Source organism: Rana temporaria, chromosome 9, assembly GCF_905171775.1.
Source record: "Rana temporaria chromosome 9, aRanTem1.1, whole genome shotgun sequence".
Taxonomy (NCBI): domain Eukaryota; kingdom Metazoa; phylum Chordata; class Amphibia; order Anura; family Ranidae; genus Rana; species Rana temporaria.
In genome coordinates, this window is record NC_053497.1 from 136,890,153 (window position 1) to 136,907,681 (window position 17,529).

General features: G+C 46.6%; 1 protein-coding gene across 1 annotated transcript in view; it reads right to left on the reverse strand.

The window, feature by feature from the left end:
* LOC120914126 (C-type lectin domain family 10 member A-like) overlaps nt 1–17,529 on the reverse strand; it is a 39,732-nt gene that overhangs the window by 20,741 nt on the left and 1,462 nt on the right. Inside the window, exons 2-3 of the mRNA XM_040324621.1 lie at nt 13,847–13,959; nt 6,759–7,121 (exon numbers count right to left, since the gene is read on the reverse strand). Coding sequence (XP_040180555.1) covers nt 6,759–7,121; nt 13,847–13,959 — 476 coding nt within the window. The remainder of the gene's footprint in view (nt 1–6,758; nt 7,122–13,846; nt 13,960–17,529) is intronic.

Below are 17,529 nucleotides of genomic sequence, written 5' to 3' on the forward strand. Positions count from 1 at the left end.
GAACTGATAGCTATGACAGACTGCCTGCCACTGTGTATATCTGGAATACGCATGGCTGACACGGCTCAAATGTGATAGATTGGATCTGATCCTTGACAAAACCATCTTTTTTTGCTACAACACACTTCTGGATCTTCCTGACACTTGATTTACACCACCTTCATGGCATCTGCGTGAATCCAGATTGTATAACCTTCTGTTAAGAAGGTCTAATGCTTCAAAGACAAGCCCTAAACTTCTGAATTTTTATTTGGGAAATGAATCTCCAAAGACTACCAAATCTCTTGTAATCAAGGGTGTCTAGGTCTCCTACCCAAACTGATTGACTGGTATCTGTTGTGCAGACTTCTTTTAAAACGGGAAAGGACTTCCTTGGCTCCAGAGCTGGATTCCTGTGCCTCAGAGATTGGCAATTTACCTGTCCGAAGACCAAATCAACCTGTCCCTCAAAGAGAGAATGCCATCTTGTAAAAGTCTTGGGAAAAACTAGACCAAAGGAATTGTGTCACAAGAGGGTAATCTCATATCTAAGGATTCTCTTACAAAAGTGGGATTTTGGTCCTAAGCTCTGTGTGGGACCACCAAGGTATTCCAAAGGCATCACTCCCAGCGATGATCTATGAAGGTTCTGGACCCATCCAAATTGTTGAAAATCATTTAAAATTGTTTTTCCACTTCATAGTTATGTGCCACTTTGTGTTGGTCTATCACATTAAATCCCAATAAAATACATTTACGTTTTTGGTTGTAACATGACAAAATGTTGAAAATTTCAAGGGGTATGAATATTTTTTCAAGGTACTGTAGCTACCTCTTTAGGGCAGACATGACACACTTTATTTGTAAAGCCAGCTTCACCGAGGGCTTACAGCAAATCTTTCTGGCCATGAATACAGTAGTTGGCAGTTGTGGTTTTGCAGTCTAGAAGAGGATCTTTACCTCAGACTGGATTTTTCTCACAATTAATTTTTTGTCAGTAGGGTACGATGGGCTGCTTACCCGAGAGAGAGCCTGTTAGAACCTGAGTGCACCTTTTTTAGTAGAAAAATACCTACCTGGCCTTATGACCAGGCCTGTTGCTACAAGGCAGGCAAACCAAGCAATTGCTTGGGGCCCCCGAGCTGACCTGGGGCCCCAAGAGGGGCCCTTGCCGCGCTTCCTATATACTGCAGCCGCCTGAGCGCTCTATAGAGAGCCTGCAGCACTGCTGCCTCGAGTTGTCACTTCCCCTTCTCTGTAGCATGGCCGAGCTCCTCTTCCTTCCTCCTGTCAGTCTGGACTCTGGACGGGTACCGCGCGGTAGAGGAGATTCAGTTTCCTGTTCCTGGCCGGACTGACAGGAAGTGCACACTAAATGCTCACTTCCTTTCAGTCCGACCGGGAACAGGAAACTGAATCTCCTGCCGCGTGGTACGGACCCGATGGGGGCGTAAAAACAACATAGGAAAGGAGGAAGGGGGGCCCAGGGGGAGTAAAAAGAACATAGGGGGGGGCGGGCCAGGGGACCTTCATGTCCATTTTGCTTGGGGCCCCCAAATTCCTTCAAACGGCCCTGCTTATGACTTTTACCTATACGAACCATGTAGATTTGTGTTATGCAGTGAGTTCACAGTGCAGGGCAGCTCCAAAACTAACATTATTAAAAAATAATAATGCAGCACAGAGGCATGAGTAAAGGTTGTATCTAAATCCTTAGGCCAGGTTCACATATGTGCAGCCGCAGGTTAATGCTTGGGGTCTTATGCGTGTCTTCTTATCGGTTCAAGTGTGATTCGGGTCCGAATTTTTGCATGAATTCGCACCTAAACTGGACACGCACAGGACCCTTTTGCAATCTGAAACATCCAATTTGCACATATGTAAACCCTGCTTTAAGGTTTTTTACCTTAATTCATTCTATGCACTAAGGTGAAAAACCTTCTGTGCTGCAAACCCCCCCCCCCCCACTACTTACCTGACCCCGAACCGGCCAAGCGATGTGCACGACAGCAGCAGCTCTCGCCACTCTATCCCTCCAATCTGCCTAGGCAGATTGATAGTAGCGGGAGCTATTGGCTCCTGCTGCTGGCAATCAAATGCTGTGCCTAATGAGCGGTGGGGGGCGGGGCCAAGCCGTCTACTCTGTGTCAATAGAAGCAGACAGGTTGACCAGAGAGTGAGCACGCATGGGTGCCCCCATGGAAAGCGTCTTTCCATGGGGGCACTTTCCTCAGAAGAAGAGGATTGGGCTGCTCTGTACAAAACCATTGCACAAAGCAGGTAAGTATAACATGTTTGTTATTTTAATAAAAAATTAAAATTAATCTTTCATTTAAAATGCTAGTTGCCTGGCTTTTATGGTTATGCTTTAGCTTCATAAGCATGCATATCAGGGAAGTGAGAAAATAGTCAGAACCCTTAATCTGCATACTTGTTCCAGTACTGAATTCAGAGGCTCAGCATACCAGCAGAAGAACTAGCATTTTTAGAAGGTCAACAATAGCAGCCTCCATGCTTTTTCTGTGATAAATTTACTTTAAAGGGGTTGTAAAGGTTCGTTTTTAATTTTCTAAATAGGTATCTTTAAGCTAGTGCATTATTGGTTCACTTACCTTTTCCTTCAATTTCCCTTTGAAATGTTTTTTTTTCTTTGCTTACTTTGTCTGAATTTCTCACTTCCTGTTCCTCCTCAGTAAGCTGTTCAGTTGTCCGGCGTTTAAAACGCCCGTTTTGCCGTGAATTTCGCTGCGTTTTTCCGTGTTTTACCGCGTTTGCGTTTATAAGCGTTTAGTTAAGAAACATCATAAGACCCTCCCTCAGCTCAAAAAACTGTGTTATTTAACCATTTCAGCCATTTTGTGAGACCAGAGTGAGTAGCAGCTGAGAGAGCAGCGGTGTACTTGTATTTAGCATGTCACTTGCCACATCACCTGCCACAAGCTGCGGATTGTCCACTTGCCACGTCACCTGCCACAAGTTGTGAATTGTTCACTTGCCACATCATCAGCCATGTCACCTGGCCACGCCACCTGCCACAAGCTGTGGATTGTCCACTGACCACGTCACCTGGCCACATCACCTGCCATGTCACCTGGCCACGTCACCAGCCACAAGTTGTGGATTGTCCACTTGCCATGTCACCTGGCCACGTCACCTGCCACGTCAACTGGCCCTTTCACCAGCCACAAGTTGTGAATTGTCCACTGGCCACATCACCTGCCACGTCACCTGACCATGACACCTGTCACAAGTTGTGGATTGTCCACTTGCCACGTCACCTGCCACAAGTGGATTATACACTTGACAAATCACCTGGCCACATCACCTGCCACAAGTTGTGGATTGTCCACTGGCCACGTCACCTGGCCACGTCACCTGGCCACGTCACCTGCCACAAGTTGTGGATTGTCCACTTGCCACGTCACCTGGCTACGTCACCTGCCACAAGTTGTGGATTGTCCACTGGCCACGTCACCTGCCACAAGTTGTGGATTGTCCACTTGCCACATCACCTGACCACAACACCTGCTACAAGTTGTGGATTGTCCACTTGCCACGTTACCTGGCCATGTCACCTGGCCACGTCACCTGCCACAAGTTGTGGATTATCCACTTGCCAAATCTCCTGGCCACGTCACCTGCCACAAGTTGTGGATTGTCCACTTGCCACGTCACCTGCCACAAGTTGCGGATTGTCCACTTGCCACATCACCTGGCCATGTCACCTGGCCACGTCACCTACGACATCACCTGTTCATATTACCTGGCACGTCATCTGCCACAAGTTGTGAATTGTTCACTTGCCACATCACCTGGAACGTCACTTGCCACGTCACCTGCCATAAGTTGTGGATTGTCCACTTGCCACGTCACCAGACCATGTCACCTGGCCACATCACCTGGCCACGTCACCTGCCACAAGTTGTGGATTGTCCACCTGCCACATCACCTGGCCACATCACCTGGCCACGTCACCTGCTATGTCACCTGGCCATGTCACCTGCCACAAGTTGTGGATTGTCAACTGGCCACATCACCTGGCCACATCCCCTAGCCACGTCACCTGGCCACGTCACCTGGCCACAAGTTGTGGATTGTCCACTTGCCACGTCACCTGGCCACGTCACCTGCCACAAGTTGTGGATTGTCCACTTGCCACGTCACCTGCCACAAGTTGCGGATTGTCCACTTGCCACATCACCTGGCCATGTCACCTGGCCACGTCACCTACGACATCACCTGTTCATATTACCTGCCACGTCACCTGCCACAAGTTGTGAATTGTTCACTTGCCACATCACCTGGCACGTCACTTGCCACGTCACCTGGCACGTCACTTGCCACGTCACCTGCCACAAGTTGTGGATTGTCCACTTGCCACGTCACCAGGCCATGTCACCTGGCCACATCACCTGGCCACGTCACCTGCCACAAGTTGTGGATTGTCCACCTGCCACATCACCTGGCCACGTCACCTGGCCACGTCACCTGGCCATGCCACCTGCCACAAGTTGTGGATTGTCCACTGGCCACATCACCTGGCCACATCCCCTAGCCACGTCACCTGGCACAAGTTGTGGATTGTCCTCTTGCCACGTCACCTGGCCACAAGTTGTGGATTGTCCACTGGCCACATCACCTGGCAATGTCATCTGGCCACGTCACCTGCCACAAGTTGTGGATTGTCCACTTGCCACATCACCTGCCACAAGTTGCAGATTGTCCACTTGCCATGTCACCTGGCCATGTTACCTGGCCATGTCACCTGCCACGTCACCTGTTCACATCACCTGGCATGTCACCTGACCACAAGTTGTGGATTGTCCACTGGCCACGTCACCTGGCCATGTCACCTGCCACAAGTTGTGGATTGTTCACTTGCCACATCACCTGCCACAAGTTGTGGATTGTCCACTTGCCACATCACCTGCCACAAGTTGTGGATTGTCCACTTGCCACATCACCTGGCCACGTCACCTGGCCATGTCACCTGCCACAAGTTGTGGATTGTCCACTGGCCACGTGACCTGGCCATGTCACCTGCCACATCACCTGGCCACATCACCTACCACAAGTTGTGGATTGTCCACTGGCCACGTGACCTGGCCACGTCACCTGCCACATCACCTGGCCACGTCACCTACCACAAGTTGTGGATTGTCCACTTGCCACGTCACCTGGCCACGTCACCTGCCACAAGTTGTGGATTGTCCACTGGCCACGTCACCTGGCCACGTCACCTGCCACAAGTTGTGGATTGTCCACAATGCAATGCATGGAATTACAGTTTTTTATGTTTTTTTAATGGTTTTTCATCATTTGCCATCATTTTTGAGATTTATAATGTAAAAAAAAGGTCACCTTTAAAAACGCCTATAACCGAAATCACGGCAAAACACTGGTACCGCGTTTTGCGTCTGAAACGCGAAAACTTTTGCGTCTGAACCCATTTTTTTGCTTTGCTTCTGAAAAAACAAGCATAAACGCAACTGCCGAAAAATGCAGAAAAACGTGACTGTGTGCATGGACACATAGGATAACATTGAATGTGTTCAGGGGCAGTTGAAAAAGCTGTCCAAATGCCTCTGAACTCGAGTTCACCAGCGTCTCGTGTGCATGGGGCCTTACAACCCCTTTAAAGCCCAATTAAAGATATGTAACCCAGCATGTTAGGATTTGTTACTGTTTTTGTTGCTGCAAGGAAATGTTTACTGTCAATAACTTTTTAGCACTGAAAATGCCATTTTATGCTTTCACAGAGCAGTTTTCTATACTGGCAGAGCAGAGTGCCACACCCCTCATCAGGAGTGTCCTCACGCAGACTTGTAGTGCTGAGGAAGAGAGGGGGTGCGTCTGAGAAAGTTTGTTAGATTAGACTGCACTGAACATTGTGGTCAGACTCAGGTGCCTATTGAACTTAAAAGTCCTATATAGACACAGGGGCAGATCCACAAAGATCTGCCCCGGCGCAGCGTATCTGAGATACGCTACGCCGCCGTAACTTACTTTTCTTAGGTTCAAATCCAGAAAGAATTTGCGCCGTAAGTTACGGCGGCGTAGTCTATCTCTCGCGGCGTAACGGCGCGTAATTCAAATCGGCGAGTAGGGGCGTGTTTCATTTAAATGAAGCGCGTCCCCGCACCGAACAAAATGCGCATGCGCCGTCCCTAAAACTTCCCGCCGTGCATTGCGCTAAATGACGTCACAAGGACGTCATTGTTTTGACGTGGACGTAAATTACGTCCAGCCCGATTCACAGACGACTTACGAAAACGAAATACATTTTTTTAAATTATACGCGGGAACGACGGCCATACTTAACATTGCGTACGCCACCAAATAGCAGCTTTAACTATACGCCAAAAAAACCTGACTAGAGACGACGTAAAAGAATGCGACGACCGCTCGTACGTTCGTGGATCGTCGGAAATAGGCAATTTGCATACTCGACGCGGAAAACGACGGGAGCGCCACCCAGCGGACGCCGAAGAATTGCATCTAAGATCCGAAGGCATACGAAGACGTACACCTGTCGGATCTAACCCAGATGCCGTCGTATCTTGTTTTGAGGATTCAAAACAAAGATACGACGTGGGAAATTTGAAAGTACGCCGGCGTATCACTAGATACGCCGGCGTACTCTCTTTGTGGATCTGCCCCACACTGTGCAACTGCTGTAACAAGAAAGTGTCAGTAGGACTGTGTCTGTCTGATATTTTTTTTATGATTCCAGGTGGGTTTAAATGATTCATATCAGATATATACTGTAAACATGGTACCTTCATCACTGGGGTTTTTCTGGTGGCAGTTGTGCAGTATGGCACTCTCCTGATGAAGAAACACATAAGAGCTCCACAAATAGTCGTACGTCTCTTGCAGCTTGCTGTAATTCTTGTAAAGTTGCTGGCAGCTCTGTTTCATCCTCTGTGTATTCTGAACATAGTGTTCCTGTGTTTGCTGGAACTGGGACATCATCAACTCCTGTCTGGACTTATTGTCCTGGATAAGGAAAGTGATGTTACTCTGCAGGTTCATATTCATCTTCTGCTGGTCTGCCAACTCTTCCCGGCATCGGCTCTGGTTTGTGCGGAGCTCCATTGCTTTCTGTTTTATATCACGCTGCTGGTTAGTTACCTTAACGTCTGACAAGAGAGAAGGGCGAGGGATAAATTACAGGCAACAACACCCAAATACTGTATGTCCTACCGGAATCCTATATCTATCACCAAAAGGTGAATACCTGACCCCAACTCTGCCCACCTTTCTTACTATCAGAAATATTTGCTAAGGCTGCATTCACACAGGTTGCGTTTTTTGAGGCACGACAGAATAGAGAACTCCTTTACTTAAATGGGTTGCCCTACCCATGATAAACGCCCCAAAGTAGCTCATGTATCTTCCTTGGGCACTGAACCAAACGCATTGGCCATGCCTACTATTGGGACTGTTACCCGCGTTTGGAGCCATCAAGAAATACTGACACTGCAAGTGCAATGCGTGTTTTCCTGTTTTTTTCTGGAAACAGGGACAGAAACGTGCCTTTCTCCCAAAATCTTCAGAACACTTATTTGTGAAAGCGACCTGAGGGCCACTTTTGCCTTGATATAGCTGTTCTGTTCACCTTCTAAAGATACATGGGCCTCTTTGAAAGTGGAGAACTCAGGCACTAAATGGACAAAAAAATGTATGTAACTAAATACAAGATTGTTGAGCTTGTCTGTGTACGGCAAAAGGAAAAATGTACACAGTATAGCGTATCAATTTTATACTATATACAACTTTCAGTATCAGTTCTATATTGTATACCAGGGTTTGACAAATTTGCTTGGAATCTAGGAGCCAGCTAAAAAAGTTAGGAGCCACAAAACGCACCCCGTCCCGCCGAGCTTGCGCGCAGAAGCGAACACATACGTGTGCAGCGCCCGCATATGTAAACGGTGTTCAAACCACACATGTGAGGTATCGCCGCGATTGGTAGAGCGAGAGCAATAATTCTAGCCCTAGACCTTCTCTGTGACTCAAAACATGCAACCTTTAGATTTTTTTAAACGTCGCCTATGGAGATTTTAAAGGGTAAAAGTTTGTCGGCATTCTACGAGCGGACGCAATTTTGAAGCGTGACATGTTGGGTATGAATTTACTTGGCGTAACATTATCTTTCATAATATTAAAAACAATGGGTATAACTTTACTGTTGTCTTATTTTTTAATTAAAAAAAGTGTAATTTTTTTCCAAAAAAGTGCGCTTGTAAGACCGCTGCGCAAATACAGCATGAGAGAAAGTATTGCAGCGATCGCCATTTTATTCTCTAGGGTGTTAGCATAAAAAATATATATAATGTTTGGGGGTTCTAATTAGAGGGAAGAAGATGGCAGTGAAAATAGTGAAAAATGACATTAGAATTGCTGTTTAACTTGTAATGCTTAACTTGTAATACCAAGGGCCACCACCAGATGGTGCCAGCTCACATCTGGTGGTAATAACTTGTAATACCAACGGCTCACCACCAGATGGCGCCAGCTCACAAAAATTTTTTTTTTTTTTTTTGCCCACCTTCCAAGCCAAGTCGCCAGGACACTATTTCTAGTTGCCATGGCGACCTGGCGCCCGGGATTTGTCAAACCCTGTTGTATACTATTATATGTATACGATCCTGTATCAGGTTTATATTGTATACCAAATGCAGGGCTCAAAATTTCAAGTCCTGAGCTACTAGCCAGGCCTCAAGGGTTACTCGCCACCAGTTGCCCCGCCCAACCCCTACCATGCCCCGCCCCTAATCCCGCCCCTAGACTCGCCCTCATAAATTATCTCATGAAATGACACTTAAATGTTTTATGCAGAATTAAGTTATAAACATAAGTATTAACAACAACTTTATCCGTGCCCAAAAATGCAGCCTGCCCATGTCTACCAATGCAGCATGTGTCCCCAATGCAGCCATGTGTCCCCAGTGCAGATTTGTGTCCCCAATAAAGCCATGTGTCCCCAATGCAACCATGTGTCCCCAAATGCATCCATGTGTATCCAATGCAGCCAAATGTCCCCAGTGCAGCCATGTGTCCCCAATGCTGCCAAATGTCCCCAATGCAGCCAAATGTCCCCAATGCAGCCATGTATCCCAGTGCAACATGTATCCCCAATGCAGCCATGTGTCCCCAGTGCAGATTTGTGTCCCTAGTGCAGATTTGTGTCCCCAATAAAGCCATGTGTCCCCAATGCAACCATGTGTCTCCAGTGCATCCATGTGTCCCCAATGCAGCCAAATGTCCCCAGTGCAGCCATGTTTCCCCAATTCAGCCAAATGCAGCCAAATGTCCCCAATGCAGCCATGTGTCCCCAATGCAGCCATGTGTCCCCAATGCAGCCATGTGTCCCCAATGCAGCCTGTGTCCCCAGTGGAGCCTGTGTCCCCAGTGGAGCCTGTGTCCCCAGTGGAGCCTGTGTCCCCATTGCAACATGTGTCCCCAGTGGAGCCATGTGTCCCCAGTGGAGCCATGTGTCCCCAGTGCAGCCTACCTGTGCTGGGTAAGAGAGAGGAGAGGAGAGGAGCCGGAGCTGTCTGATTGTTGAAAGCATGGGGAACATAACAGCTTTCAATTCAATAACTGTCTTCCCCGCCGTGAGCCGTCATATACAACCCCTCCCCCCTTGTCCGGGAAACTTTGATCGACAGCAGTGGCGACTCTCCTCTCTCTTCCCCTATATTCATTCCTTGCTTGCCCTCCCCCCCCCCCTTCTCCCTGGCAGCCCACACTGTAAATTTTGAGGGCTGCCATATGTATACGATTCTGTATCAGGTTTATATTGTATACCATATGTATACGATTCTGTATCAGGTTTATATTGTATACCATATGTAGCACCCTGCTCCCAATGAGTGGGTGCTATATGTTAAAATTATAGTTGTCTGAGCAATAGTTTGGCTCAGAAAGATTGTATTCAAATTATGGTTCTGTTTCAGTTCTGCTGGGTTGCACGTTTTTCCACTTGACAGTAGGTGTCACTGTCACCACTGGTCAAGGTTGGAAATGCAACAGGTTGAATGTATTGGGTATTCCTTTTTCAGAAGTGGCTCAGAGGGCGTAGTCAACCCGCTGTGCATTCTGGGATGGGTACAGACACCATTTTGTGAGGTCTGTTTTGCTTGATCCTGGCCTGAGGATCCTCCTGGCCTCAGGGATGTGTTGGCGGTTTCCGCCTCGGGGCCACGTTAGCCCGAGACTCCGTTACTGAGATGTAGGCCCAGGAACTGCTGGGATCTACTGATCCAGGGATGATCTTGTGTCGCCTTGCCTGCTGGAAGGGACCGAGCAATTGAGGACTCAATTGGAGGATGCATCCGGATCAAAATCTACCTTACAGTGCTGCCGGAACGGCTGAGAGATCCTGGCACTGTGGGCTGTGCTCTTTTCTTCAGAAGTTAACCCAGTGTGTGGTTACACAAGTCTGTGGCAGAGACTATTGAACCAATTCTATTTTCACCAAATCTAGTGATCAGGAACAACGATCTCTCTCCTTCTCCAGTCAGTTCTCTGCCCTTAAGTTAGAAACACCTCCCTAGGGAACACTTAACCCCTTGTTTGTCACTAGTGTTATCCCCTTCCCTGCCAGTGATATTTATACACTAATTACTGACTATTTTTTATCTCTGATCACTGTATAAATGTCACTGGTCCCAAAAGAGTATCAAAAGTGTCCGATATGTCCGCCGCAATGTTGCAGTCCCGCTAAAAATTGCAGATTGCCACCAATACTAGTAAAAAATTAATAAATAATAATAATGCAATAAATCTATCCTCTATTTTGTAGACGCTATAACATTTGCGCAAACCAATCAATATACGCTTATTGCGATTTTTCTTTTTACCAAAAATATGTAGAGGAATACATATTGGTCTAAACTGATGAAGAATTTTTTTTTATTCTTATTTTTTTTTTTTAGATATTTATTATAGTAAAAAAATAAAAACACGCAGACGTGATCAAATGCCAAATGCCATCAAAAGAAAGCTCTATCTTAAGGGGGCAAATCCTTCCGGTCCTTAAAGGGTTGTAAAGGTAGAAATGTTTTAAAAACACTCCACAGCGTCTTCACGCAGCACTGTAGTTCAAGGGAGGGAGCGAGCACGATCACTTTCCACCAAGCATAACGGCTCAGATGCTGGTGGAAAGCTGAAGGAAGAGGGACAGGAAGTGACTTAAGGCGTCACTTAAGGCGTTAAGGCATCAGCATACCAAGAAATTTTGGACAATTTCATGCTCCTAACTCTGTGGGAACAGTTTGGGGATGGCCCCTTCCTGTTCCAACATGATTGCTCACCAGTGCACATAGCAAGGTCCATAACCACTTAAGCCCCGGACCATTTTGCTGGCCAAAGACCAGAGAACTTTTTGCGATTCGGCACTGTGTCGCTTTAACTGACAATTGCACGGTCGTGCGACTTGGCTCCCAAACAAAATTACGTCCTTTTTTTCTCACAAATAGAGCTTTCTTTTGGTGGTAATTGATCACCTCTTTTTTATTTTTTGTGCTATAAACAAAAATAGAGCAATTTTTCCACAGTGTAGGCCGATACGCATTCCTCTACATATTTCTGGTACAAAAAAAAGTTATAGCGTCTACAAAATAGGGGTAGTTTTATGCAATTTTTTATTATTATACACTTTTGACAAATTTTTGGGACCATTGTCATTTTTACAGCGATCAATGTTATAAAAATGGACTGATTACTGTGAAAATGACACTGGCAATGAAGGGGTTTACCACTAGGTGGCGCTGAAGGGGTTAAGTGTGTCCTAGGGAGTAATTCTAACTGTTAGGGGGCGTGGCTACGAGTAACACATCACTGATTGCTGCTCCCGATGAGAGGGAGCAGACAATCAGTGACAGTGTCACTAGGCAGAATGGGGAGATGCTTGTTTACATTTGCCACTCCCGGTTCTGCAGCTCTGTGACCCGATCGCGGGTCACCGGCGGACATAGAGTCCGCAGGTCCCGTGGGCACGGTCACGGTCACGTTACTTTGACCAGCCGTGCCATTCTGCCGACGTAAATGTACAGGAGCCGGTCCTTAACAGGTTAAAGACATGAATGAGCGAGTTTGGGGTGGAGGGACATGACTGGCTTGCACAGTCTTGACCTCAACCCGATAAAATAACTTTGGGATGAATTAGAGAGTGGACTGAACACAGAGGAAAAATGGGTACAAACACAGCCACCACAGGACTGTAAGCTACAATATATTACATTTGTTCTTGGGTTAAAGCGGTAGTTCACCCACAATCCCATGATTTTACCATCGAGACAGGCATTGTAGCGCGAGCTACAGTATGCCTGTCCCGATTTTTTTAACCCCGTACTCACCTTGTAGTCGTCCATCGTAGATTTCGGCTCCCGCGGGGAATGGGCGTGCCTATGGAGAGGGAGGATGATTGACGGCCGGCCCTGGCACGTCACTCTCCCCGAAGACAGCCGGAGTAGGTCTCGGCTCTTCACGGCGCCTGCGCACAGGCTATGCGCACGCGTCGTGAAGACCAAGCCTATTTCGGCTATTTCCGGAGAAGCGTGACGCGCCAGAGCCGGCCGTCAATCATCCTCCGTCTCCAGAGGCACGCCCATTCCCCGGTATCTTCGATGGACGACTACAAGGTGAGTATGGGGGGAAAAAATTCGGGACAGGCATACTGTAGCTCGCGCTACAATGCCTGATTTTAAGGTAAAATAGGGTGAACCCCCGCTTTAAGATACGCATTACATCTAGCGACTTTTGTGAAAGGGAAGTATGGCCAATGCCAAAGTGGTCTCTTGTGACCCAAAATGATCTGACAGCGATCTAAAGCCTTCTGTCTGCTGATGCCACAGAGCTGCTCTAGGGCCTGGAAGGATCCCAATGATATTGTGGAGACCCCCCCCCCCAGCTGCCTGACTGACAGCTGGCTCAGGCACTCAGCTTAAAGCGGGGGTTCTCCCTAAAAAAAAAAAAATAATTCTAGCATGTCATTCAGCATAGTAGCGTGAGCTACAGTATGCCTTTATATATTTTTTTGGCGCCATACTCACTGTTTAATCGCGTAGTAAAGTTTCAGGGGAATGGCGTTCCTATCCAGAGGGCTCGTGATTGACGGCCGGCTATGGCGCATCACGCTTGACGGAAATAGCCAAAATAGGAGTTTGTTCTTCAGGGCGCATGCGCAGTCAGCTCCGATGTCTGTGCGCAGGCGCCGTATAGCGCCGTGAAGAGCCGAGACCTTCTCCGGCTATTTTCGTGAAGCGTGACGCGCCATAGCCGGCCGTCAATCACGAGCCCTCTGCATAGGAACGCCCATTCCCCGCGGGGAGTCTGAAACTTTACTACGCAATTAAACAGTGAGTACGGCGCCAAAAAAAATATAAAGTCATACTGTAGCTCGCGCTACTATGCTTAATGACATGCTAGAAAGTTGTTTTTTAGGGTGAAACACCGCTTTAAGGCTAAGATCCAAAGCCAGCTGCACCTTTCCGCTCTGATTGCTCAGCTCTCGCGGTCTTGGAGCTGGTGGGGGGACAGCGGCAGCATGGAGGTATGTATGTTTTTTTTAACCTACCCCAAACTTCTACTTAAAGTTAAACCATTTTATGTAAATCTCTGCCACCCTTGAATGAAGCTTCATAGAGACCAGTTGTAACTTCCAGTACAGAGAAAAGCTAATTTGAGGGATGGTTTCGGAAAGGTAAACTGTCTCCTCTCCAGGGTGCATGCAAAGACAATGGCAGCTTGTGCAGACAGGTGTTGCTGGCTAAAGGAGACGGCTTATCGTATGTAAACTGCACCCCAGGTCTAGCTGTCAGATAAAGTAGAGATATATTAAGACAGTGAGACTTACACAGTAAAAGAAGTAAGACGATGGCTGTCAGTAGGACAATGATCAGTACAACATTTCCCATATTCAGACAACAACGACAGGAAATCTCTGCATGCTTCTTCTTCAGACAGGTCCTGATAGATAAAAGTCACTGTGATCAAATTATCAGACACAGAGCAAGGCTGTACAGTTATTACTACAATTACATGAACAATGGAGGGGATTATGTTCTGCTCATCGAAACCAATCAAATGCTAGACATCTTTCTTTCCATTTCTACACAAGACCGGAAGTGTGATTAAATAAATATAATAGTAAATATAATAGGACAACCCACAAAAAGATATAAAATGTGAGCAGAGAATGTCTGCCAGTGTTAACAACTAAAGTTGCTTACCAGCCTCTCAAACGGGCTTCCTTGAGCTGCGGCTGTTTAACCTCCATGCTTAGTTCCATGGTCAATGCCCCTTGGCAGCATTGTTCTTGGTCTTTTTTTAGGTGTCTGTATGGGGGGCATTTTTTCTCACTGTCCACTTCCCTTAGTTTTAAGAAAGGTTCCCTAGTTTTGAAAAATATTTCCTCAGGGATTAAGACCCCTTTCACACTGAATCGTTTTTAAAGCGTTTTAGCGTTAAAAATAGCGCTCATAAAACGCTCTCCATGCATCTCAATAGACCCTTTAACACTGAGTCCTGCAAGCAGCACCTTTGGAGCAGCTTTTGGGTGCTGAAAAAAACGCTCCAAAAACACCCCTCTCCATTGAAATGAATTGAAAGCGCTGTAAAAACGCATTACCCTTTCACACTGAGGCCCTGCAAAAACGCCCTAAAACATTAGGGTCTTAGCGGTGCTTTACCAGCACATTGGGATTGCAGATGAGGCTTCGCTCCAATAACGCTCGAATAACGCTTGAAAAACGCCCCAGTGTGAAAGGGGCCTAAAAGGAATGCGAAAGGCCACCATAGACACAAAAGATCTGTGGGCCATGCAAACACAAGCCAACCTCCATCAGGCATATTTTCCAGCACTATGGACAGAGACAGTGGGGCACTCTGTAAACATCTTTGCTGGTACCGGATTAGTTGCCAGCAGAAATGATGGATGATAGTTTTAAGGGTTTCCATCCTGTCCTAACATTATTTTTCCAGCCTTTGCTGGAGAAGCCTTCAATACCCTAACGCACAATCGGAAATTCCGACAGCAAAAATCCGATGTGAGCTTTTGAATGGAAATTCCGTGTGTAGGCTCCATTGGACTTTTGCTGTCGTAATTTCCGCCAACAAAAGATTGAGAGCTGGTTCTCAAATTTTCAGATGGACAAATTTTTCCGACGGAAAATCCGTCTGTAGCAATTTCCGTTGCGCAGAAATTCCGACGCATGCACGGAAACAATTTGACGCATTCTCGGAAGCATTGAACTTCATTTTCTCGGCTCGTCATAGTGTTGTACGTCACCGCGTTCTTGACGGACGAAAGATCAGAGAACTTGAGCGGAATTCCGTTGGAAAAAACACCCAAGGTTTTTCCAACAAAAAATCAGATCGTGTGTACGGGGCATAAGGCTGCTCATATATAGGTTGGAGGTGGATGAAGGATTCCTTCCCACTGTAGTATTGTATTCTGACAGTGGGGACTCCTCTGCTATCAAATACACTGACACTAATCTTTAGCTTGACGTTTGCCAAGCAGAAACGACCATGGATGCATTGTATCTTGGCTGGTCCCTGCTGAACCAGCCAAATTTCTATCCATCTTTGCCCACGCAGCTTTAGTCATCAAATCATCACACAATGGAGACCCCTGTCACCTAATGTCCATCCAAATTTTTCTTTAGTTTTGCAGGGGGGGGTTGTGTTAGACCCTTGGGGCCAGATTCTCGTAGTTTTGCCACGGGCGTAGCGTAAGCCATTTACACTACGCCGCCGCAACTTACTGGAGCAAGTGCCGCATTCCTCAAGCACTTGCTCCGTAGTTTGCGGCGGCGTAGTGTAAAAGGCCCGTGTAATTCAAAGGGGGCGGCTTGTATTTAAATTAAGCGCGCCCCCGTGCCGATCGAACTGCGCATGCGCCAGGCTTAAAATAGCCCAGTGCTCATGCTCCAGTTCTCGACGGAAAACGTCAATGACGCCGACGTGTGCGTCATTGACGTAAAGTCGTATTCAAGAACGACTTAGGAAAACGACGTACCCGACGGGAAAAGACGACGCGGATCCGACGCCATACTTAACATGGCATACGGCGGACTGGCGTAAGGTTACCCCTCATATAGCAGGGGTAACCTTACGCTTACGCAAACGACGTAAGCGACGGCTACGCAATGCGAATTTGTTCGGGAATCGGCGTATCAGGCTCATTTGCATAAACAAATGAGACCTCAACGTAAACGCCACCTAGCGGCCGGCGGCGAATTACATTTAAGATCACTTACACCTGTCGGATCTTGGCCGTATCTATGCGAAAATGATTCTAGGAATCACTCGCATAGATACCCGGGCCAAAAAACAGAGATACGACGGTGTTTCCTGAGATACACCATCGTAACTCTGCTGAGAATCTGGCCCTTGGTCTGGTTTATATTGCTTCCTGTTTCCTCACAGAGTTGAAGACTTGGAAGGTAAGGGAAAGTAAGTGAAAATCTCCTCAATGGGGACAGATGCAGAATATATAAAGCCTTATAATCCTTCCCTACACTATCGAAAACAAGACTGTATTGACTTTAGATCAATGTTAGGGTTTTAGATCAATGTTAGTCATGTCCCATTAACAGAAATGCAACAGTTCTAATTTGTGCAGCTCAAGTCCATCTAACTTAGAAAAAGGTTGCTGCACTACCTTGGGGCTACTTGGGCCCCATTCACACCTGAGCATAGCGTTTTCAGGCAGAAAGTCGCGCAACTTTACAGCGATTTTGCTATGATTTTTGCAGTGTTTTTTTACTGCGTTTTTGCTGCAATTTTGTACAGGTCTTAGGGTCACCAATGTAAAAGCAGAAAAACTCCAAAATCGGCCTAAAAAAAAAAGTCCCAGAACTTGTTTGAGCTTCAGGCGTTTTGGAGCTTCAGGCGTTTTGGAGTGAACCATCTCCATAGAGAATAATAGATTTTTTCCCCTCCAGCATTTTGTAGCTTTAGGCTTAAAGCTATAAAACGCTCAGGTGTGAATGGGGTTAATCACGACTTGCATTTACTTCTGTAAAAGCAAGCCACAATGAAGTTGCGCAGGGATACCGGCTTTAAAGTCACGCTGGTGTGAACCAGCACTTAGATACTTTTTTAGCAGAGGTTCTGTCTTTTACCCACTTTAAAAGCGATAGTTGACATTCCCAGTGTTGGCCATATTGCTTCCCACACAAATTCAAAGTACCATTGTCTCTAATCCAGTTCAAGGTCTTGCATTGGTATAAAAAAGAAAGAGAAAAAAAAAATTGAACCTGTCGCATTTTATTGCAGAAATAAAATTGGACATGTTGATTTTTTTTATTGCAGTGCGCTGAAATGTGCTGCAGTGTATGTTTGTAGGATATACATATATACGGTAAATTAAGGCATTCGCTGCAATATGTGTTAAAATGCAGTACAGCACATTGTAAAACGGCATATCAGCATATGTGCTTTATGAATACGCTAACACAAGCACTATGGCATACCTCCCAACATTTTGAGATTGGAATGAGGGACTAGGGTTGCCACCTCATCCCTTTAAAA